At 38.3% G+C, this 23266-nt stretch overlaps 1 protein-coding gene across 1 annotated transcript in view; it reads right to left on the reverse strand.

The window, feature by feature from the left end:
* LRRK2 (leucine rich repeat kinase 2) overlaps positions 1-20552 on the reverse strand; it is a 63021-nt gene extending 42469 nt beyond the window's left edge. Inside the window, 11 exon segments of the mRNA XM_041405346.1 lie at positions 1030-1136; positions 1877-1956; positions 2622-2746; positions 3860-3979; positions 6418-6549; positions 9997-10131; positions 11766-11900; positions 12293-12381; positions 15761-15867; positions 19859-19963; positions 19965-20552. Of these exon segments, the coding sequence (XP_041261280.1) occupies positions 1030-1136; positions 1877-1956; positions 2622-2746; positions 3860-3979; positions 6418-6549; positions 9997-10131; positions 11766-11900; positions 12293-12381; positions 15761-15867; positions 19859-19963; positions 19965-20189 (1360 nt within the window). The 5' untranslated portion in view covers positions 20190-20552.
* Between the last annotated feature and the right edge of the window lie 2714 nt (positions 20553-23266).

The following is a 23266-nucleotide window of genomic DNA, read 5'->3' on the forward strand; positions in this document are numbered from 1 at the left end:
TGTAATCGCATCCATTCAGGGCAAAAACAAAAACAGTAGTAATAATAATAATAATAATAATAATAATAATAATAATAATAACAATAATAATAAAAAAAGAAGAAAAACTTGCTTTAGACTTCCAAAAGGAATCAGAGGCCCACTTGTCAGTAACATGTTATGAAAGTACCTGGTATATGACAATAGTATGCATACATTTATGAGATCTATTTCTCAGTATAGATACATATTGATCTCATAAATTATTATAAAACCTTTTCTTTTTTAGGTTTTATGTACTTGGATGGCTCAATAAACTGGTGATAAAACAATGCTTTCTCACCTAGAGAATGGTAATTAACTGCTAGGACTTTTCTTCCTATCTAGCCAGTGGTTTTCAATGTAGTCTGCAAACCACTTGAGGTCCATAACCATTTCAAAGGATTCTGTGAAAGTTATCTAATAAAAGCAGGCCAACTGTCAGTAGGCTTAAATACTCTACTCAGGGGTTCACATCTCCACTGAAAATTTTTGAGGGGGTCTGCAAATTGAAAAAAGTTAGGAAACCATGTTAGGGACACAATCAGGAGTAAAGCAATCTTGAAAGCTGTCATGCACATGCTTAACTTTCCACACAATTTGATCCACTGAAGTCAACAGGACTGTGTTAAGCAAGAAGGTGGTATTTGTTGGGCTGTGGTCCTTATTCATGTGATTTTTCAACAAATGCTGCTCTTGACGAAATTCAAACATGTGATAAATATTTAAACAAGCATACAAAGAGAGCACAGTTTTTTTTGTCATGCTCCTGCTCCAAAAAGTAGCAATTGCAACACATAATGTGGCAGAGAGCTCTTCATTTCCTCATATTTTTTGATACTGGCTAACAGTAACTTTTTCAAAGCAAGGAGTAAACTTCCAACTTATCACAACAACATAATCTAATCACAGGAAGTACTGTATTCACTCAGCAGTACACTAAATTCTCTTTCATATTTTTGCAAAAACTTTCTGCTGAATGAGAAAAAAAAGATAATTAAAGTCCCTTACCATTTTGTTGTGACAAAATTGCCAAGGTACTAGCAGCTGCCTGAAACACTTCTTTTGAAGAGGAGTGCATAAGCATGGAGAGCATCACTGTTCTGTCTATTGGGAACCTTTCAGAGAGAAACAAATCACTGCACATTGACTGTATTACAGCAGTTACTTCATAATTGCGGTTCAGCTTCTTAAAAAGGTATTACATAACATAATTAAAATTTCAGGTGATTGCTCTTTTGTTTCTAACATGTTTCCAGAGCAACAGCTGAAGAAAACCCTTTTTAACCTATGCAACTTTGTCTAGTCTGAGTCTCACTGAATTCTTTGGAACCATGCTTTCCAAGGGACCTGAGGTCCAGAAAGGAGTATGAACAGGCTTACTAAAATTTTAAGGAACTCGGAGAAATAGTTCAAGTAAAATGGAAATTTGTGTCTTATCCATGCCCAGTAGATTCTCCCTAATGAGGGAGCATTCCCTCTACAATGCCTTTTCATCTGTTTTGTGGGAAAATGAGCACAGCTTTTCTAAACACCTTACATGCTAGGTATCTTAATCTTGTCTCTTTTCCCAATTCTTACATTCTTTATCCTTATTGCAACCGAAGACAAAATTCCTCATGAACTGTAAAAATTAGCTCTAATAGGCCGTGTTCTGACCCTTTATGAAAACAGTAGCAGATTTTCCTGAGTCAAGGTTAGCACACTTTGGAAGAAACTTTCCCAGGTGTGGTTGATCATCATGCATTTCATCTACTACAAAATTAAACATAATTGAAAAGTGAAACATCAAATGGCTTAATAACAGGCACTCATTTTTTTTTTCATTTCCAAAAATCCAGTTTAAGACAACACTGACTGATTATCTCCATCTCCAATCTTCTCATGAAGGTTGCGTTGATACAGAAACAGATTTTTCAAAGCCCAGCACGCAGCCTCCTAAACATAAGCCAAGATAAAAAAATTAAGAAAATATACCTCTAGAAGATTAAAAATATATGAAAAAACTTACACAGTTTGACTGCTTTTCAGTTCACAAAAGAGGTACAAGGTACTTTATGTAAAAATAGAACAAAATGTACACTGTTACATTCTTTATAGCTCACATAGGCCTGAGTTACAAACATGTGTGACAGTCTCATTATTTGATTTGCATTTTGATATCTATTTTAGGACAAGATTAATTTTTCTGCTGATGGGCCTGTCTTTGGCTGTTGGATACAAAGGAGGTATGCAAACAACAATCTTTGCATGGCCAAAGTTTCAGGTATAAGCCTCATCTTAACTACCTACATTTGATCTGAAGAAGTAACTAAAACCAAGGCAAAAAAGGCAAGATTTATTCTAAATCTAACCCAGATATTAAGGCCTTTTTTTTGCCTGAGGATATAGATGAGAAAAACATGTTTCTAAACATTTTATTCAATACATAATTCTAAAGATGAACAAAGAAAGGCAAAAAAGGTAAGATTTATTCTAAATCCAACCCAGATATTAAGGCCTCTTTTTTTGCCTGAGGATATAGATGAGAAAAACATGTTTCTAAACATTTTATTCAATACATAATACAGTCTTTCCATATTCCCATCACCATAATTTCTCACCAGCACATCTGTATTTTTTCGGTGCAGTTCTAATGCTCTGTAACACGCTTCCAACCAGCATAACTTTTCTTCCTCCTCCTCTTCTTTTCTTTCCTCTAAGTCTCGGTTTAAGAATATTGTTTCAGCTTGAAATATAAAATATTTACAATAAATTCTTACTTTGAAAACAAAACACCTATGTCTTTACCTTTCTGTAGTCATGCAGGCACTCACACTGGCAATGTGTGAAAATCTATGGGAAGATAAGACTTTTCTGGGAAGGGAGAAATCTTTTGAAACAAACTCTGAGACAGACTTGAAAAATGTCTTCAAGGTTATAAAGGGTGCAAAAAACTTGAGTGTAGTGTAGTAAATGACTCACATACTTACAGATCAGTCTAGGCTTTGGCTCTGAAAAGACCTGCATGTACCTCTTTTTGTTGTGTATTTACAAACAGAATATCACAGACATAAAATCTAACTGTGAATCATTTGCATGGGACTACTTATTACAGAGCCATCTACACTCTGAAGCAATGCTGTTTAAAATGAAATGCAAATTGCAGTTGCTAAGACAGAAATAGCTTAGAAAGTGCAACAGAATTTGAAACATATAATTTTCTACCTGTGATTTTTCAGCAATTAAGGGAAAGAAAGAAATACCAACACTGAGCATAATATCTGAGGCATAATGGAATGCGTACTGATATCTAATATTTGCTATTTTGGGGACTCTTAAACAGCATTTCTACTGACTTTAATATGGAACAATTACAAGGACAAAGAGGATCAGATTCTTAGTTTTTTCCCACTAGCCAACTAATTTCTGTCTGAACTGTACCCAAGGAAAAGTTTACATCTTTTAATGGATTTCAGAACTCAAGCACAAGCATTGATTTGTTGCTATCAACTGCCACAATATGAGTACTGTTATACCTGGCAAACACAACATCAAATCAGCGTTGTTATCACTGGAGACTTTATGTTAAGAAGGGATTATCCAAAATTTGTGTATGAATAAAGTTTGCTCTGTTCAGATCTGTCAACATAACTTACCACCTCTGAACACAGTGCAGATGTTGGGCATATGATATGAACACAGTCTTATCATAGTGAAACAGCAAACTTAATCATGTAGGAAATCCAGCTTTGTTGAAGCTGTCCTGCCTGAGGCTTTTGTGTTAAAGAAATGGAGTTTGAAATTATTACACAAACTTACTAGAATGAAAAAACTAACAAGCAGACAGAGATTTACTCACTTAGAAGAGCTAAACAACTGAGAGCTGCAGCTTGTAACTTTGCATTTTCAGGATATGTTGTAACAGCCTTCACAATGACTTCTGGAACCTTATGTAATACAAGGATATTGAAAAAATTTCCTGAAACCAGATAAGATACCAAATTATACAAACACGTATCTAGAGCTTTACATGCATTTAACATAAATTTCTCAGCACACAATGCACAAACTTTGTAACAATTACTGTTTTTCTTACTACAGGGCTTTACACCAAAATTTTATTTGTGGAAAGAAGAGGTTAAGGATAAAAAAAAAGTTGGGATCTACATTCTTTGTGGACCTTTTAATTTTTTTTTTTCATAAGAGGCAGAAGTTTAATGCAAAATGAAACACACACTGTCATCAAAATAAGAAAAATACAGTTGGTGTATCACTTACAGACTTCCTGCCAGGAAGCAAATGCAGTCCTGGTCCTGAATTCCTGCAATTATTTGATTTATCCTCCAACACAAGGAATTTAACCCTAGTTTACTCTCTGCTTTTGCCCTCCTAATTAAGTAAATCAAGGCCAGCATTATAAATATAGAATAGATTCCTTCTGGAATAGAAGAAAGCCTTTGGATAATAAATATATTTAAAGCATAACAATTTTTCTAAGTTGTACAATATTTTGCATTATAGGCTGAATACAAGGCACTCTCCAAAAAGCAAGCAAATTCAAATAACTTCCTTGTTTGGAAGTATGCAGAAAAAAAAATAGACCAACACTCACTTTGTCAAATATGGTCTGATAGCTATGGCTTCTATTTTGATATTCAATTTCATTTAAATCTTGATAAGCAAAATTGAGAATTAGAGTAGTAACATGAAAGATCAGTTGTGTGGTTATGTTATATCAGCATCGCTGTTTCTTAACATATTTTAATGGAAAAGGTATGTTTGTGTAAATGCATTACTTACCTAAAGAAATTAATAAACCTAGGGTATGTGATGAGTAATTCTGTTGGACTTGGGCTGGTCAAACAGGTATCAGCCAGTTAAAATTCTAAAGACAGTCAAATCTAGGATAGCCATTACCAGATTAGCAAGAATGCATGATGGTGATTTTGGAAGCTAGTACATGCTAACTTTACCATTTCACTGCCAGTTAACATGGGTTTAGGAAAACAGTGTCCATCAGAATAATCTGGGAAGCAACACTGGCTATACATATAAAAATCTTCCAGACTATTTCCAGGAGCACCTAACAATTTCACATCTGTTCCCATAATTGCATGGTGCTGTGAACACCCCTTCCATAACTCTACTACAGTAGCTCTTTATTAAGATGAAGGGCTCAAAGAAGAAATGGATCTTGTGGCTGCTTTTCTGCCACTCTTTGTTGTTGGTCAGTATAAACACATGGCAAACATCTGATTGAAACCAGGCTGGTTGCACTCACAGCAAGATCAAGGCCTGTCAACTAAGCTCCTGTGTTCCACAAGTGCTTGGTTTCCCTGCCTACCTTCAGTTAGCCATGCACAGCAAACTGTCCAAGGTCAGTATCACCTCTTGCCAAAAAAACCCTGCAATTACCACCTCAGCATCCACCACATTTCCTTAAAAATCTTATCTGGCTTTGTGAAGGGGAATGGGAAATTGCTCCGGGTTGCACTCAGGTCTGATCTGTATTTTCTACCATATCTGAATGAAGAAGTGGAAACAGTGAAAGGATGGGACCAACTTTTTTATGGGGAGTCATGCACTGATACCAACATCTGCAGTAGCTTCAGACCACCACCTGCAAAAATTGGGAAGTCTAACTCTTGCTTAAGAAGAACGAGCCATGGAGGGAGGGCTGCTCAGGCAGCTGCTCACAGAGAGCTTGCATGCAGCAGGGGGGAAAACATATTTATTTTCATTTGAACTTCCTACTACGTGGGTCTTGGCAAGTGCTCAAATGGATTTATTACAGTCACAAGTGTGAGAACAGAGCTGCTAAGAGGCACAACTTTTTGCCACTGACATAATTTCTCTTGGTGTGACACTAGCCCATTTTAGCCCAGACAACCAAAGTACTTTTGCTCAAATCAAGGCAGGTCCAGAACCCAGTGATTTGCTCATTACTGCAGCACAGGGGGGCCCCAAGACAGGTATCATCACTGTCAGGAATGCAGCACAGGTCTCTGAAGATAAATGCACTGCAAGGAGGAAAGCTATTACAGAATACTTTTCAACTAATTCTGTAGCACCAGTTGTTGAAATCTCTAAGTAATTTTCTTCTTTTCTATAGTAACTTTATACAGAATCAAACCTACTGATTTCCCATTCTCCTATTGTGCTTCTCACCCTTTTTTGTCTCCTTGCTTCCCCCTAACTTGAGTCTTTTATGGCAGCTGCTCATTGTTGCTTACATTTACCACATAAGGACACCATATTGATTGTGGCCAGGGTTTTGCATCATTAGACACAAGGATCTATGCACCACCCTAAGGATTTACTGGAATAGTAGTTGTTGTCTGTAAACGCTCCCAGTTAACTCCAACTCTTACATAATCAGAATAAGCTGACTTTACATAAACAACTTTGTGAACTTACCCAATGTAAGCTTGTGCAACAAACAGCAACTCACTTCCTGAACTGCTTCACTACTGGGGAAACTTTCCATCATTTCCACTATAACATTGTAGCAGCGAACATTTCCTGACATGAGCACTTCAACATTGCTGGCTGAAGAAAGAAACAGAAACAAAAACTGCTTCTCAAGAGAGAGGAAAAAAAAGTTGACTGGATTCTAATTCAGACCTTAGTTAAACAGATTTATTTAGAGAACTGTGACTATATTGCAATTTTTACCTTGCATCTTGAAAGAAAAGTGACTTTATTTCTTGATATGGTTATAAAATGATGATGAACATTTGGAAACTATTCACTAAAACAATGCTTTCTCACCTAGAGAATGATAATTAACTTCTAGGATTTTTCTTCCTATCTAGTCAATGGTTTTCAATGTGCAGTCAAATTCAGATTAACATTTTTGGCTTTTTCCCGTTCTGTATCAGGCATGTAACAGAAACAACCTCCCAAACTAATCTTAGGTAGGTTTTTTCTTAAATGTGAACAAGCTGTTTTATAAATATTATATCAATCTTATAAATGATGTTTCTAACATGATTGTGATCAAGTACACATTTTACAATATTTCAGTAATATTCCCAGGGCCATAAAATTAAGAACAAATTTAGATTTTTTTTCTCATAAAATTTATTCTGTAGTAATTTATTTGATTAAATAATGTATTTCTGAGTTCTCCTTCTTTTTTTAGGGGGCAAGTTAGGAAGTTATTATTTTAATATAAATTAGTTCTACTGTACACCTGTTGTGTACTGAGGGTACTGAAATTTTCATCTAATGTTCCTGCAATATTTTGAAAGCCATTACACACCCTGTATTTCACAGAATCACAGAAGACTGACATTGGAAGGAACAGCTAAAAGGTCGCTGTGTCCAACCCACATGTTCAAGCAGGGCTGCCTACAGCAGGTTGTCCAAATGGCCTCTGAGTATTTCCAAGGATAGAAACTTCACGTCCCCTCCAAGAAAACTGTGCCAGAGCTTGGTCACTCTCACCCTGTTTACTTTTTATTGCTCAGGCCAGATACAGAAACCAACGGGACAATCATGTGAGCCCATACAGAGACAGAATGTATCCATTCCAACTGAGGACAGAGTGATCCTACATATAGTGATTTCAAGTAAAACAGCATCATGGTATGCAAAACACAGTGTATGAAAGCATTCTTGTAGTATTTCTATCCATGGTATGAGACAGAATATGCACCCAAGAAATCTTGGCCAAAATCCTGGCCCAAATGATTGAAAGGGAGTCCTGTCACCAGCTCCAGGCGAGTTAGCATTACTCTGCTGAGGTCTATAAATTTGCTTAATTTTTCTTTCAACAGCTTGGCTTCCCTGGATACAACATAAGAGAAATATTCACAACTGTATTATTAAAGATAATTACTCTTTTTAAAAGAGCAGCAAATCTTTAAAATAATACATCTCTAAATATTAAATAATGACAACCTACCAGATGAAAAAGCAAGCTCTGAGTGGGAAGAATTTCTGAAGCACTCTATTTGATAGTGAAGGAAGGTACCTTTCACAACGCTTTAATAGGACAGCCATTTATCATGCCATTCCCAACTGAAAACACACATTCCACAAAACAGTATTGCATCACTCCACAGAAAGTTATGATTTCAAAGGTGATACTTATGAATATAGTAAAATAGATGATTCCAAAATTGATCACTATGGAGATGGCATAATGAACTGCATGTTGAAATCTGCAAGATCCAAGCAATGGCACATCTGTAGCAAGTCACCATATCCCGGAACAAGTTAGAGAAAAAGAGGTGGAACATATTTCATTTAATCTTAACCAAAACTTGGTCATCTAGGTTCTCCCAAAAATTGATGACAAGATCTGAGCACTCTGCATGGAGACTCACCCCATCGGGTTTAGGACTAGGTAAATTTCCTCTTGAGGTGACTGTTCCTCCCTACTAAACAGAGTCCAAGCCTGGCTGGCTCCCTGTGCAGGCCATTTAGATGGGTAATTCTGTGATCCACCACTCCACTCTGGAGGACAGTCAGCAGCAAAGCATTTTTTTCATGCCACAAATACTACTGAGATTAAAGAGTTCTTGTATATCCTTATCCTACAATTTCTTATAACATGAGCCAGAACCAAGTCTAAGTATGTATTAATGAAAGAAGGCCTAGTGAGGTAGTCATTCATAATAGAGACATGAACTTCAGGGTATGGGAACACATTTGCTACTGGATAAGTAACAGTGTGTACTTAACACTGAATTATCTTCTCAGTGGTGGCCTTAAAGGAATATAATTTGTTGAGTTCTTGAGGGGTATCACCAACCAAGAGTATGAACACCAGCTTTGCTCACTCATGTGTAAGTAGTCTCTGTTCCTCTGGCTATTTTCAGTCTTTCACATTAGAAATGAGAGAAATACCTACTTTAGAGCAGGTCTTTTTCATGCCTTCTCTTGTTACACTTTGTATAACTATTTACTACCTTTAAAAAGGACTTAAAATGTGGCATCCTCCTTCCTAGAAAACAGCAGTAACTTTTGGGCTAGGGTAAAATTATTTCTGACTCAAAGGATACTAAACTTTTAAAATACTAATTGGAACAGCAAAAATTTTAAGAAACAGGAACTAGATAGCTTGGAGTCTGATGAAATGTGGGACACTTCAGTCTAGTTCTTGTTCAGTGGGCATTCATGGGGCCAGCACAGTTCCTATAGAGCCAGACAGGATGTAAAAGCAAGGCTTTGTAAGTAAACACATTTGCAGGAGGTACAACATTATGCACCTCATGAAAGACATGGAGAGCAGAACCCTGCTCTGTGCTTCCCTAAATTTGTCAGCAGGAAGCTGACAAAACCTGCCTCTGTGTCAATAAGATCAGATTGCTGTCAACAAATTGACCCAAATCATCAAACACATTTCTCAGGATCTGATTTTGCATAGAACAGGGAATGCTGTTACAGGAAGACAAGAGATAACAAAGACATTTCCTTCCAGTCTTACTGCACAGCACCTGAGGACACTGTAAGACTACCACATGCACATGTTTGCCATTGCAGCCACCACTAAATTACCACAGCAGGTGTCTGAATTCAGATATTTTTTCCCAGGCCTGGCCACTGAATTTTTAGGGGCAACTTTCCTTTGTGGGACAGACCTTGCCAAAAATATTCTTTACCTGTGACTCAAACTCACTGAAGATTTATTTAGTCAATAAATACATCTTATTTTTCAAGTAATAAAAGATGACAGGGCAGGGTCTTGAAACTTCAGTCTCTACAGCCATGATAAGCATCTTTGCTACCACTTACTCCAAGTGGAAGAAAGTATCTTTCTGTTATTTACTAAAGATTTATGCTTTAATGGTTAAATATAAAAAATATCCTGTTTAAAAAAAAAGGTTATTTCCAAAAGAAAACAGGAAGGTGATTTATCTGGCAACTCCCAACCGGTTCTCAATGAGTTTTTGCAATCACACAAAGATTACTTTTTACAATTACAGAAAACAAGAGCTGATGCACACTGTGGGAGAAAAGGAATTGAAAATAACTTCTAATACTTACGCGGACCCGCTAAGGAATGTAATGAATAAAGTGCAGGAAGAATCACCTCTTCTTTCTCTGGAAACTCTTTAAATACTTTCAGTATGATCATATGATCTTTGCTTTCAACAAATTCAGTCAGCTGCTCCTCTGGAACTAAATTGAAAGGCAAGAGATACAGTATATTTTGAGGAAATAATCCTTATCCTGGTGCATCATGAGAAAAGACAACTGCTTTTATCAAGTTTCCTTGTATTTATTTTCTATGTTTCACAGAAAGTAAAGTACTCTCCATACATATAATCTTCTACGATTATGGCTTTTTAAATGAACAACTGAGCTTCTTTACACCTTTTTCTAGCTTACACTTTATGTAATTGAGTTCTGACTTCTAAATGCTACTTTGTGAATCTGTATTTTAGAAGTCTTTTAGCCTTTTTCACAGAATGCTAGTCTAAACCAAGCTTCCACAGATAGTCCAAACCAAGACAGTATATAAGTGAGGGAAAAGCTAAGCATACAGTGGGAAAAAAAATAAAATTAGGGAATGCCATTTTGCATACTCTGATTTTATTTAATTTTTTAAATTTAATAATGGACTTTTTTCCATAAAGCCACACTTTAATAACATCTCACTTTAATGGCTTAAGGTTTTTCCCTTTGTGGCCCCTGTTACTCATATTGACATAACTGTGTGGCTGTGCAGTCAAGCAGATAAGGGAACTGACCCAGGATGAGAAAGAGCACCTCTTTAAATTTCACAAGCTGAATTGTTCTCTGAATCTGGTTAAAGATAAGGTTATGCAAACATCCACATAACAAAAACTGACAAGGTGGCTCAGAGGTAGAGAAAACAAGGCAGGAGCATCCTAGGAACTTGCCACATTGGTGCTGCCATCAAGAAGAAGGTATGAAGGTCTGTAGCTGCAGCCAGATCTGTGAAAATCTGGCACTTACAAAAAACATGCACAGAAAACATAAGTTCAGACTGTTGTGGAGACTGAAGAGAAAATATAGCAGGGCAAAAGTATTTAGGGACAGGAAAAGGAAAAGGAACAGAGAAGATAATTCCAAGCACACATGTGCTAGAAAGACTTAAAAAAGCAATATAGAATGGTGCCAAAAAGAACCAATCTGAAGAACTGAAGACTATCTTCGAAGCAAAGAAGTACAGCAGAGTGATAGCATTTCTCAATACTTATTTTGAATCAAGAAACTCAATTCAAAGCAAGGGGACTACAACAAGGGGACTTCTGGCTGAAACCTGCACAGTTGCTGAGGTTTCTGCAAAAATTCAATACATGGTGACTTCATTTTTCAGCATAAATGGGAATATTGTATGGACACATGATCACTTTTTAGCATTGCCAGGGTAAAAAGCAGACACAGTATTTTTCTAAAGTACAAACATCTGTTTGATTTTAGAATTGTTCACGTTACTAAAATTTACCAGTCTTAAATACAGAATCCTGTTTTTGAGAATTAAAATCAAATGTCACTATTCTTTATTCCAGTTACTGACCAACATTAAATCTCATCTCTTCAGTTAACTCTGGAGTTATAAATTAAGGGACATTTTTATTTTTTAAAAGATGTCATATTCATTGCTCTAATTTATATAATTTGTGATATTTCTTGGAAAGTCTGCTTTGTGCTAGCTCATTTAACAACAGACATAATCCGCAAACCAATCTGGAATGCAAAAATTCATTTACTGCCTTTAAATTAATATCTGTCATCCCTCCCAATCTATACATTTTTCTAACATCATAAACTACAAGATAAAATACCTTTATCAAAAAGTTTGTGTAACACTTTACATCCATGCTGCTGGATCTCTTCATTTTTAGGGAAGGTGTGCATGGCATTAAATACCAAGGAAAACACATCCACCTCTTCTTCCAAGAGCAGGAAAGCAATTATGTCTGAACAGCAGAAGAGATTACATATTGCACTGATTATTTCTCAATATTTTCACTGAAACACCATAAAATCCAAAATTCTTTAATACTGTCCTTAAAGTTTACACTGACCGTTCAAATCTAGTTTTGTATAACCCACGACAAAGTTATCTCTTAAGATAGCATTTTAAAATTGTACTGATTGTCTAAAACTTTACCACCAAAAGACAGTTCATACCTACCTGGTAAAAATAAGTTCAAAATAGCACTCTTCTTATTTTGTATATATTAAAAATGACAAGTGATTTCATGGAGTAAAACAAAGAAAAATCCAGTCTGCCATGTACAATCACCCACTTTGAATAAGCTCTGTGTTTTAAAGCTTAGATGAAATAGGAAAGTAAAGCACACAATACCTGACATGAGGAGTAGATTTAATGCTTTTAGTCCTACTACAGAAAGATTAATGTTTCCTTTGTGGACTGTAAGCATTTTAAGAATCTGCCTAAAAATTAAAGACAAAAAAAAAGGGAAAAAAGAGTTATAGCTAAAGAAATATTAACACAAATTTTTATCAAACATTTACTTTGAAAACAGAAGTAGTTACAGAAACTAGCAAAACCTTAAAAATCTCTCAATTAAAAAAAAAACCAACAAACCAAAACCAATTTTTATTCAGGCTACATTAATTCAAGTTACCAATGAAGTAATATTAGAATTTCAACTATGATGATAGTTCATTAAAATACTGATGTATAACTTATCCAGTTTTCTTTAATTTTCAGTCAGTTATATGAACTAATTCTGCAGGGTCATTTAGGAGGTTATCCTGCAGAGCACTGGTCTGTGGAGCACCAGAGTATGGACAGCACAGCACTGCTCTGCTTGCAGCAAGAGCTCAGTTAAACTGAATAACCAAGGGTCTGGTGGGAGAGAAGCAGAACTTTCCCAGCTGAAGAACTTGAACAGCATCTTGATGAACTCTATCCTATGTTTCAGCCTTACAGCACTTACATGATGCTGGACAAACTCCTAAAAATAAACATTTCCTAGACTGCCAGTTGCACACTGTGTACTTTCTGTAAGTCTTTTCTGACTTGTTAAACAGAGAGCCAAACAATGCCAAGTACTGCAAAATTCAGGTCATGTATCAAACTGGGCACAGAAAAATCAGTAGATATTTTCAACATACTTTACTCAAATTACTATCTGTAAATTAGTGACTAAAAATCTGCAACACCTCTTAAAAAAAAAAATTTAAAGCACTGATATCACACTGAATGAAGCCTATATCAAAATTGGGGGGGGGGGGGGGGGGGAGGGAACTGTAATTAAAAACTACATTAAAATGCATAGACTTACACACAAAAAACTAAAGAAAATTTTTTTTTTTACTTTTCCTTATTTTAGAGAGCTTAATTCTACAATTTTAATAATCTTCAGATGTGCATCTTTGCATATATAATATCTAATAAAAATAGACTGTGCAGTATTTTGTAATACTTCAGTTGATATTCTTGACCTGTCTTGAAAAAAATAAGCAGCACTTGAAATTTCACCCAAATTTCATACCCCAGCCCTGGCAGTGATGTTGTTTTGCCTTGCTGAAGTCTAAATTTATAAGCTGGAATAAATCACTGTTTTCCTTTCATACTATGATGCTGCTAGTTTCTCTCTCCTCTGTTGCAGCACTAGTGTTGTAGCTATGATGACCAAAGTAGGCATGAGAGGCAAAATCTGATGAGAGGTATAACACCAGTTATAGACACACCATCCACTTTCCAAATTTACTTTCAGAGAATTCCCTCCCATATAGCCTCCTACTTCAAGTATAACCAAGAAGGATGTAAACCTTTCTAAACTTCTGCTGTTGTAGGAAAGTTCAACATAAGAGATTACAAAACATCTCATGAAGGCTATTTAAGCTTGTGGAAAGAATGCAAATACACTGAAGGAAATTCTCTATCTCTTCACAGTGCTATCACTGTGAACTATTTAATTATTTATTGCACTGTCAAAAACACCTAAATCAATAGCAAACTACCATTTGCAAACATAACTGCAGTGAAGTCAAGTTGGATCATAGCTGAGAGACAAAAGAAAGAAATGCTTTTTCTAGTTTAATATTCCTATTCTCCCAAAATAGTTACACATACAAAAGGAAAAATCTGCAAAAAAATGACCTTTTCTTCTCTATTGTAACTGTTTCCTGCCTTGCTGTAAACAGCATGTATTCATTATGGTGTTGATTTGCTGCAATTCTAGTACAATCCATGCTCAAGGAACATGAGACATAACTCAGCTGGCTTGCTCTGCCTCTGGCACTGACAGAAATGCCTGAACCTACTCCCTACTCCCCCACTATGCCTCTCCACAGCAAGGAAAACTGTCAACATGTCAGACAGGGATACACAATTGGCTAAAATGATGGTACTGAGAAGGAATCATGTACAGCAATGCTATCATCAGATCTTTAGTGAAGCTGAGTTTGAAAAGGATGCCTTGTTAACTGCACACACTGCGTGGGTGCTGAGGAGGCTGTAGAAAAGATCAGTCCCAGAAAGTAATTTTTCTGGGACTGAGAATGAGCAGCAATATCTCCAGCTCTCAGGACAACTTTCAATTAACAAGCTTTTAAGCTGCCAAAGAACCTGTAACCAGCATGTGCAGCTTCAGCTCAGTTATTTCTTGCTCATGAAAAACAACCAAAATCACTTTTGCTTTCCAACAAAAACTGCCAACTTATCTTTCAGGGGAGTTCATTCCCCTACTGACTATGTATTCTAGCCACTATAAAACAAATCCCCACAAAATCAAAATGCTAACTTCCAGTCAATTAACAAGCTTTTAAGCTGCCAAAGAACCTGTAACCAGCATGTGCAGCTTCAGCTCAGTTATTTCTTGCTCATGAAAAACAACCAAAATCACTTTTGCTTTCCAACAAAAACTACCAACTCATCTTTCAGGGGAGTTCATTCCCCCACTGACCATGTATTCTAGCCACTATAAAACAAATCCCCACAAAATCAAAATGCATCTTCATGCTATTTTTCAATAGCAACCTTTCAAAGGAAGAGTGTGGTAAGAACTATGGAGGCAGATTCACAGGGTTATAAGGCTGTAAGTGCTTGCTGCTGTCATTATCTGAAGGCAGCAATCTGCCCAAGAGTGAGAACACCAAACCAAGCCCCCAGACCAACCCCCATGAGCATCCACAATTAGCATTTGTGCTACTGGATAACAATTCAGCCAACCTGTGTGGGTGTTCATCCCAACCAACCACAGACATCCACAAAACACTTGCTTTGAAAGCTGATGGATGAGAGTTGAGCAAGTCCAAATCACAATTTGCTCCATTTACTAAAAAGACAGAAAAAACCATCCCTTCTGAAGGTAATTGTATCCACTGAATTCACAGGTAGTTGAGGTGATCAGTGTAAATACTTACCTTTAGACAATAATAACAGGTGTGACAAAACCTCCTCTTCTTGATTTACACTACTTTAGGTTTGTGGATATAATTCCTCACATTTGAAAAAAACACACACAAACATCCAAGTAATACTGCCTCTGCCAAAAAGGTTACTCAGGACCTTTTTTTTTTTTTTTTTTTTAATGTGTAAGTGGAATTTTTTATTTTTCAATTCAGGCCCTTTGCTTTTTATTCTGACACTGTCACTAAAAAAGGCCTGGCTCAATCTCCTTTACGTTCTGCACCAGGTATTGAAATACATGGAAAAGATCCCTCTTATTGCCACATTCTGAAGATTGAAGAAATGCACAAAAAAGCTGATGTAATAACTTTATATATATATTTCATTGCATATATATGCTGCCAAAATGACCAAGCATTCTGGCAGACTCTTTGTACACAAAATACTTACTGGTGAACACCCAGTACTTCCCAGTCCTTCCCAACATCCTTAGGAGCTATGTTTTGTAGAGTACTTGGACAAATTTCTATTAATTTACAAAGAAGTGACCAGCCCATCTGTAAAACAAAAAGGCAGCTATTTTAGAATAGATATTCCACTTGGAACTTCTACATTGTCTTCTAATATCCTTGGCTTTTGCAAGACAGCTACTCTGTTACCTAGCTAAATCAGTAAGGGAAAATTAATTAACACAAGTGGCATGGAAAGTTAAAAGATGGAAGTAAAACATATGCTAATGATTCTGATTGCATTGCTTGCAGGAATACATCATTCTCAATCTGCTTCAGCACTGCTTGAGGATAAAGGGCACACAGTTAAATGAGTTGCTGACAGACAGAAAGATACGATGTGATCCCTAGTATGTTATCATTGGCCAGGGAAACCCCTGCACTATTGCAAGTGTATTTTAATGAAAAATGTGTGGTTTTGTAACAACTTGCTATTTAATTGCAAATTGTATGGATGAAGTATAAGTTTTTAAAGGCCTTCAATGCTTTAAATGGGGATGAGATACATAAACAATTACTACACATTTCATATTCTTGCCATCAACCCTCAGTAGTGTGTGCTTTCAAAATGTAATGAAGACAGTAGAAGTTTTGAGATCATAGGGAGTGAAAGACAACTAAACCCAATGTATTTGTTCTTAATAACTACCTGTTTCATCCAATGCAAACTCTTTGACTTTCAAATATCTGTAAATAATGCCAAAAGCTAAAAATGCTCCTCTTTGATCTTCTGTATTGGAGATATCTACTGTCCTATGAATTTTCACAGGCAGATATGACTGAATAGGCTGCAGTAAGGAAGCAGTAAGCAAAATCTGTGCAAAGAAATAACTGATGAAAGAAAATCCCTCTGTATTGAAAGAAAAGTAGTGAACTGTGAAATGTCAAAAGTCAAGATGAAGCAAATTTTACAGAAAGGAATTATAGCAAGGCATGTCAGTTTCCTTGAGACTATAAGTAAATAAAAAGGTGGAAGCAGGCCTCTGTGCTTTAAGTACAGAGTCAAGGCAGAAGATAATATGTCACAAAGACTCTATACATAACTGGATCACTTTTTTACAGAAGAGTTATGTAAAGCAAGGAGGTCAAGATGGGACAGCCAACAACAGGAATGTAAATGGCTACCTCCAAAGAGTTTAACAGCAAAGTTCATATAAAGTGCATGATTCCTAACCCTGCAATCAGTAAGACTAGAGACAGGGAATTACAAGCCTGGTAGTGTAGAGTCACCCACAGGAACAGCATAAACTTGAATTTAGACGGCTTTCCTGACAGCTCTGTAGAGTGTGCAAAAGGTGATGTAGCTGCCTGGGGACTGGAATTCCACTTTTGTCTTTCACAAACTTGGTTGCAGTGTGAGCACAGCCCATATCTGCAGTACTTTTGCTTCTGTTTCAGTTTAGATTTGCAGAGACAAACATTTTAAGCCAATTACAACCTTAATGTCTGCAGATTGAGCTGGACTATGAGCCAATTTCCATACACTTTAGCAAGCTGCCTTGCCCTGCATGAGACTACAAATCACTTACTATGGATATTCAGGGTGGTCTGTGTAACTGAGTCCTAACTAAATGTAGGTACAATGAATAGTCTTAGTAAACATCAGTCCAAGATGAGGATATGTAATTCCCTAATTTTCCATATTCCAAGCAAAATAGAGATTATTGCTGATGGTCAATCAGGTACACATTTCAAAAACATTGTAGAGATGACTATTAATTGATAAACGACTTATAGAAAACATTTTTTTTTAAAGTCTCACTTTCTAAGAGCATCCTAACTGTTCTTATAAAAATTAGAATCTGATGAAAACTTGTTTAATTACTTCAGAAAATTCCTTCCTGTATTAACTGTTTCTGACGAATTTTATATTCCCATTGAACATTTTCATTTGGATTGTATTGACAAACATTTATCAGAACTATGGGTCCAGAGAAGACCAATGGAAACATCTGACCTGCTGATATGTGGTCTATTTTACAATATTAAAATCACAACCTCAGGTAACAGGGAGCTTATTAGCTGCTTGAAAATTAAGTAAGAAGCAAGGGTCTTTTAAAAACAGAAATCCTAAAGGTTACAAAGAAGAGAAATAAAGCAAAAAAAAAAGATGTCCTTATAAAGACTTAAACAGGTCCCTATATACAGAAACAGTTGGTAGCAGCATTGGAAGTCATTATTTTAAATCTGACCCTTTTTGTTGCTAGCACACAATTAATTTATATTACATTAGGTCCCAGCATCTATGTAAGACAATAAAGCTCTGCTGACTGCTCTTTACTCAAGTGCACTGATATTTTGCTCTAGAGTTTCTAAGCTGCTCCAATCATTGCCAGAGAAACTGCAGAAAACGACCCTATTTACTCAAAGACATATTTTACTTACAGGAACTACTGGCTTTCCACACCAGTACCTTCTCATTTCTGAAGGAGCTTGCAGGGCTTATGCCTACAGTCTGACTTGGGCCAGATTTGCAATATTGATCTGCTAGGGAAATGAACCCTGTACACATTAGTGGAACAGCATCTAAGGCTCCAACATCAACCCACAATGCTTTGTAACCAGTTAAGGAGGGGAGGTGAAGAAAATTCTCACCTCAGGTATGTCCCTGACTGTATTTATTCTCTTCTGGGAATCAATTTTTTTACAATGCCAAAAGTAAAAGGAGGGTAATTAATTATTTATTCAATAAAAAAATCATTAAAAGTGCCAAGAGACTGCACTGAAATCAGGACCTCGTTACTTGACCACTGCTGTCAAGTGAGAATTTATTCACGAAGATTATAAATAAGTAGCAGTGAATGAAGCAAGAAGACAGAGCTTTGTTTACATAGTGTGAATGTTTGTAAACATCAGAACTGAATGTCAAAAAAGAGCTGCTCAAGACATTTTATGAGCAATGGGATTTGAGCTTTGCACTGGCTATGAATTTCCCACTGCAACACAACACAGAAATGCAAAGAAGGTCCAGAACTTCTAAACTGAAACACTGTATGACTGCAAATGTAGGCAGGTAGAAGATTAAAATTAATTTTAAAATATTGCATTAGAATGAAGTATTTTAAGAGAGTTAAAATGAAAGTTAATCACTATCTTCTTTATGCAATTCTGAGAGTCTTGTGCTATCATTTCACACCTACTTCTTGTTATGATTGATGTTTTACTTCCAAGTTTAGATTTCTGGGCAGAGGTTTTATAAACTAATGAGCTTTGTCTTGAAATAAACTGCTGTTTCATATTGAAAAAAAAAAGCATCAAGTGAGTTACACAGAAATCTGGAGCTTATAAACATCCTTTATGCATACCATAGTCAGATATTTAATATATGCCTGCCAGGAAGGAGCTGCTCTGTATGACAAGTCTGGCAGCTGTACCACAAGTATAACATCAAATTGTGCAAGTGCCACACCTAGTCCAAATGGGCCAATGTTAAATTACAGGAGCAGGTAGGCAGAACCTTAAATTGCAGAACTTACTCTTAGGTAAAATATTCCCCCCGCCTTTAAAAACCTGTGCTAGCACAAGTCTCAAGGATATGGCTACATATATAAGAATTCATAGTATAAAATCGTGCTTTTTGGAAGTTTGTCTAACCATGGCAAAATTCAACACGGACACGTCAAAATTATACTCGATAATAGTGGTAATTTAGAACCCTACATTACACAGTATTCGCATGGCTTAATTTTTATTCAAAATTATACTAGATAATAGTGGTAATATAGAACCCTACATTACACAGTATTCGCATGGCTTAATTTTTATTTCCTATTTCGCCTACTTCTGCCGGTAAAAACAGAGACGCAGCCAGTGGCGTCTGCAATAAGTTGGAACGCTGGGTCCGTTTAAATGCCAGCGATGACAGCGCCCTTCTACAGCTCAGAGCACTTCATGAAGCGGCCCGGGAGACGCACGGCAAGTTAAGGAGAAATCAGCAAGCGGAACAAGAACTCCTATCCCGGGAAGGGCCCGCTCATCCCGCGGAGCGCGGCCGCAGCGGGGGCAGCGGCCCCGGCCCCCGGCCCGCCCGGCCCCTGACCTGCTGCACGCCCGCCGCTCCCGGGTACAGATCCACCACCAGCAGCAGGGGCACGTGGACGTTTTTGCCGCTGAAGAGCCGGGGAGCTGTGGGGGGACAGAGACAGAGAGCCCGCGTTAGCGACCGGCGGCGGGCGGGACACGGCAAGGCAGGGCAGGGCAGGGCTCTCACCGCTCTGCCGGGCCGCCAGCTCCAGCAGGTCGCTCAGGGTCTGCACCAGCGTCTCCAGCCTCTTCCTCTCCTGGACGTTCTGGAGCCGGACGACCAGCTTCCTCAGGGCTTGTTCCTCTCCCGCCACCGCCTCCCCCTCCTCGGGGCCGCCGCTGGCCATGGCCGAGCCGCTGCCCCCTCTGTGCCCATCCGCCGGTCGGCGGGACCAGCGCAGGGCTGGGCTGGGCGGTGCGGGCCTGTCCCGCTGCGCCGCTGCGCCGCAGCCCCGCAGTGCCGCCGCCCGGCCGCCGTCACCCGGCCCTCCCGAGCCGCCCCCGCCGCGGCCTCCGGCCCCTCCCACGGCGCCGCTCCATGGACACGGCCAAGGACCGGCCCCCGCGGGCGGGCGGCCCCCGGTAACCCCTGGGAAACGCCCGAGGGCCTCACGCAAGCGCCCGGCAAGCAGAAGAGACCCGCGGGCAGCTCCCCCCTCACCGTGATTGACGAAACAGCTGCCCAATAGAGCTGCCGAGCTGGAGCGGGTCCGCCCGGCAGGGCCTCGCTACAAACACCGGGCGGGGGGCGCTGTGGAATGGGTGGTTTTGGCTTCGGGGTTGGGTGAGCTTTGGGGGGCGAGGATTGTGACCCTGTGGGATGCCTGCACTGAGGTAGTCTGTTCCTGAAAGGCTGTGCCCTGTGGAAGGGTGTGGAGTTGAGCCTTGAAAGAAGGGAGGGGTGAGGTGAAGGTGTATTAAGACTCATTTCCATCTCTAATTGCCCTACTCTAATTTGTTTGGCAATAAACTAATTTCCCCCAGTTGACTCTGTTTTGCGTGTAATGGTGATTGGTGAGTGATCTCTTCCTGTCCTTATCTTGACCTATGAGCCTTTTACAATGTTTTCTCTCCCTCTAGATAAGAACGTGAGTTAGAGAGTGGCTTTGCTGAGAAGCTGGTGTCCAGCGGGGTCAACCCACCACAGTCCTTTTTGGCCCCCACCACATTCCTCTTGCCTGACACCACAGATGTGTGAATCTTCAGTGTGCATCTTCGATACACCTTCATAGTAAATACTGTGTAGTTGAACTCTCTCTGCTTGTTCCAGGTCGTAGCTGGCTTGAAGTCCTGGATAATTTGTAGTTCCTTCAGTAAATAATTTGTTGCAATTGTAGATTCCTGAGCTGGACTTCTTGAGCTTGAGTTAATGTTTCCTCTTCTTTCCACTTATGTTGGCAAAGAATAAAAAAAAAACTGTACTAGTGTTTCTGAGGTTCCTGAATAAATACAGGAACTAGCTTTTAGAGATCAGGTGTCTCAAACACTGATCTTCCAACATGTCTCCCAAGGTTCATTCCTCTGCAGGTAGCAGTTCCCTGGAGTGCTGGTTGGAAAGGATGCCAGCTTCTACTAAGTCTCTGGAAGTCTGGTAGATTTTGGCAAAATTCTTCTGAAGTATATGAATTAGTTAGACAAGAGGAGAATGGAAAGAATGCGGTAGTCTTGGTAAGCATCTATATTGTAGTTTTTCTGGATTTTTCTAGGAAAATCCAATGAAGACATTAACGTATCTTCACCAGAACGAATAGGGAGAATGGGTTCAAATTCAAAAACAGAAAGTTTAGGTTGAATACTAGGAAAAAAGTCTTTACTGTGGGGGTGGTGAGGCACTCTAACAGGCTGTGTGGGGAAGTTATGGATGTCCCATCCCTGGGGATGATCAAAGCCAGGCTGGATGGGGCACTGAGCAACCTGGTCTAGTGGAAAGTATCCCAGCCCACAGAAGGAAGGTTGGAATGAGATGGTCTTCAAAGTCCCCTTCCAACCCAAACCATTGTATGATCTGTAGAAATTATTAGAGATTGTGACTGAGCTATCTTGTGTTTATGTCTGGCAGGAAAATTGAGGTCTGATAGTAAAGTGTAGTTGTCTGAATGTAATTTTTAGCATGAGAAAAGGGCAAAGGACTTTATCTCTGGAGCTCTTAAATGTTTTTCTGCTCTGGAAGTTTCATATATTTCTGACCTCTTTCTAATGTTCCATCAGTGAGTGTGGATGGCTTACATGAAGACCACAGCAAAGGGCCCCAGATCTTTAGCTAATTTAAACAATTTGTTATTTGTTCTTTTTCTGTTGTATCTTAGTGTGTTCATTTCATGCCTTCTGTTCTCTATCAGCTGTAGCATGTTGTGTTGTTTTATGCACATAGTTTGAAAAGACAGAGTCACAGAATTGACTGGGTTGGAGAAGACCTTTGAGATCATTGAGTCCAACCTATGACTAATACCAGCTTTTCAACTAAACCATGGCACTAAGTGTCACATCAAGTCTTTTTCATTTTAAACACCTCCAAGGACAGGGATTCAATTTCTTTTTGGCCACAGGCTATAATTCCACATCATACAGTCTTCTGGTGTGATTTAGCAATTTCCATGGTCTCATCATCCAGTGTATAGTGCATATTGTTATACTCTGTTGAAATCAGTGCAATGTTATGTATGGATGGAGGATGCATTGACTCTTAGAGAAACTTTCTAAGTGAACATAATATTAGATTTGTGTTAGATTTTGTGTTAGATTTTGTATTGTAACACAATGTTACAGAATACTGTAACTGTATTGTGTTTTACCTCCATGTAGAAGTTGATTGGGTTAGGAGCTTTTATCTTACTCTTCTTGGAGTAAGGCTGCAAAGGGGACTCCAAAAGGAAGGGGCAAACTGCTGGAGAATGCACCAGAAGACCCTCAAGAACTTTTTTTGTCTGAGTTATGGCCCATGCCTGGGCCTAAGTCTCATTCCCTTCCTAGGATTTGTTTTAGAAATGAAATACTTGTTGGAACTCCAGGTTGATTTGGGTTGTAAAGGGGCCATTTTTGCCTTCTGTTCTCAGTCATATCCGATGTCTCTTCTGAAAATAATTTTCTTGTCTTGGGCCCATTTCCCTCTCTTGGCTACACACATTTTCATGGTTGGAATAAAATTTTCTGCTACATGTTTTAATTCATTCTGTCCTTGACATTAGCCATCTGTGATTGGCTTTTGCTATCAGCTGTGTAGCAGGTCCCTCATTTCTTCACCCTTCCTAGCTTTGGTGTTGACACTTTTAAATGTTCTATGGTTCATAGAGTTATCAGGATGCAGAGAGAGATTGTGGGTTAGCTGTGAAAGGAGTGTTTGTTGCAGTGTGATACAAGTATTTTTCAGAAACTGAAACTTCATCTTTTTGACAGGAGAGGGAGGCTGTGTGCAAGGAAAGACTGT

Source organism: Onychostruthus taczanowskii, unplaced genomic scaffold (genome assembly GCF_017590055.1).
Source record: "Onychostruthus taczanowskii isolate IOZ18803 unplaced genomic scaffold, ASM1759005v1 scaffold23, whole genome shotgun sequence".
Lineage (NCBI taxonomy): Eukaryota > Metazoa > Chordata > Aves > Passeriformes > Passeridae > Onychostruthus > Onychostruthus taczanowskii.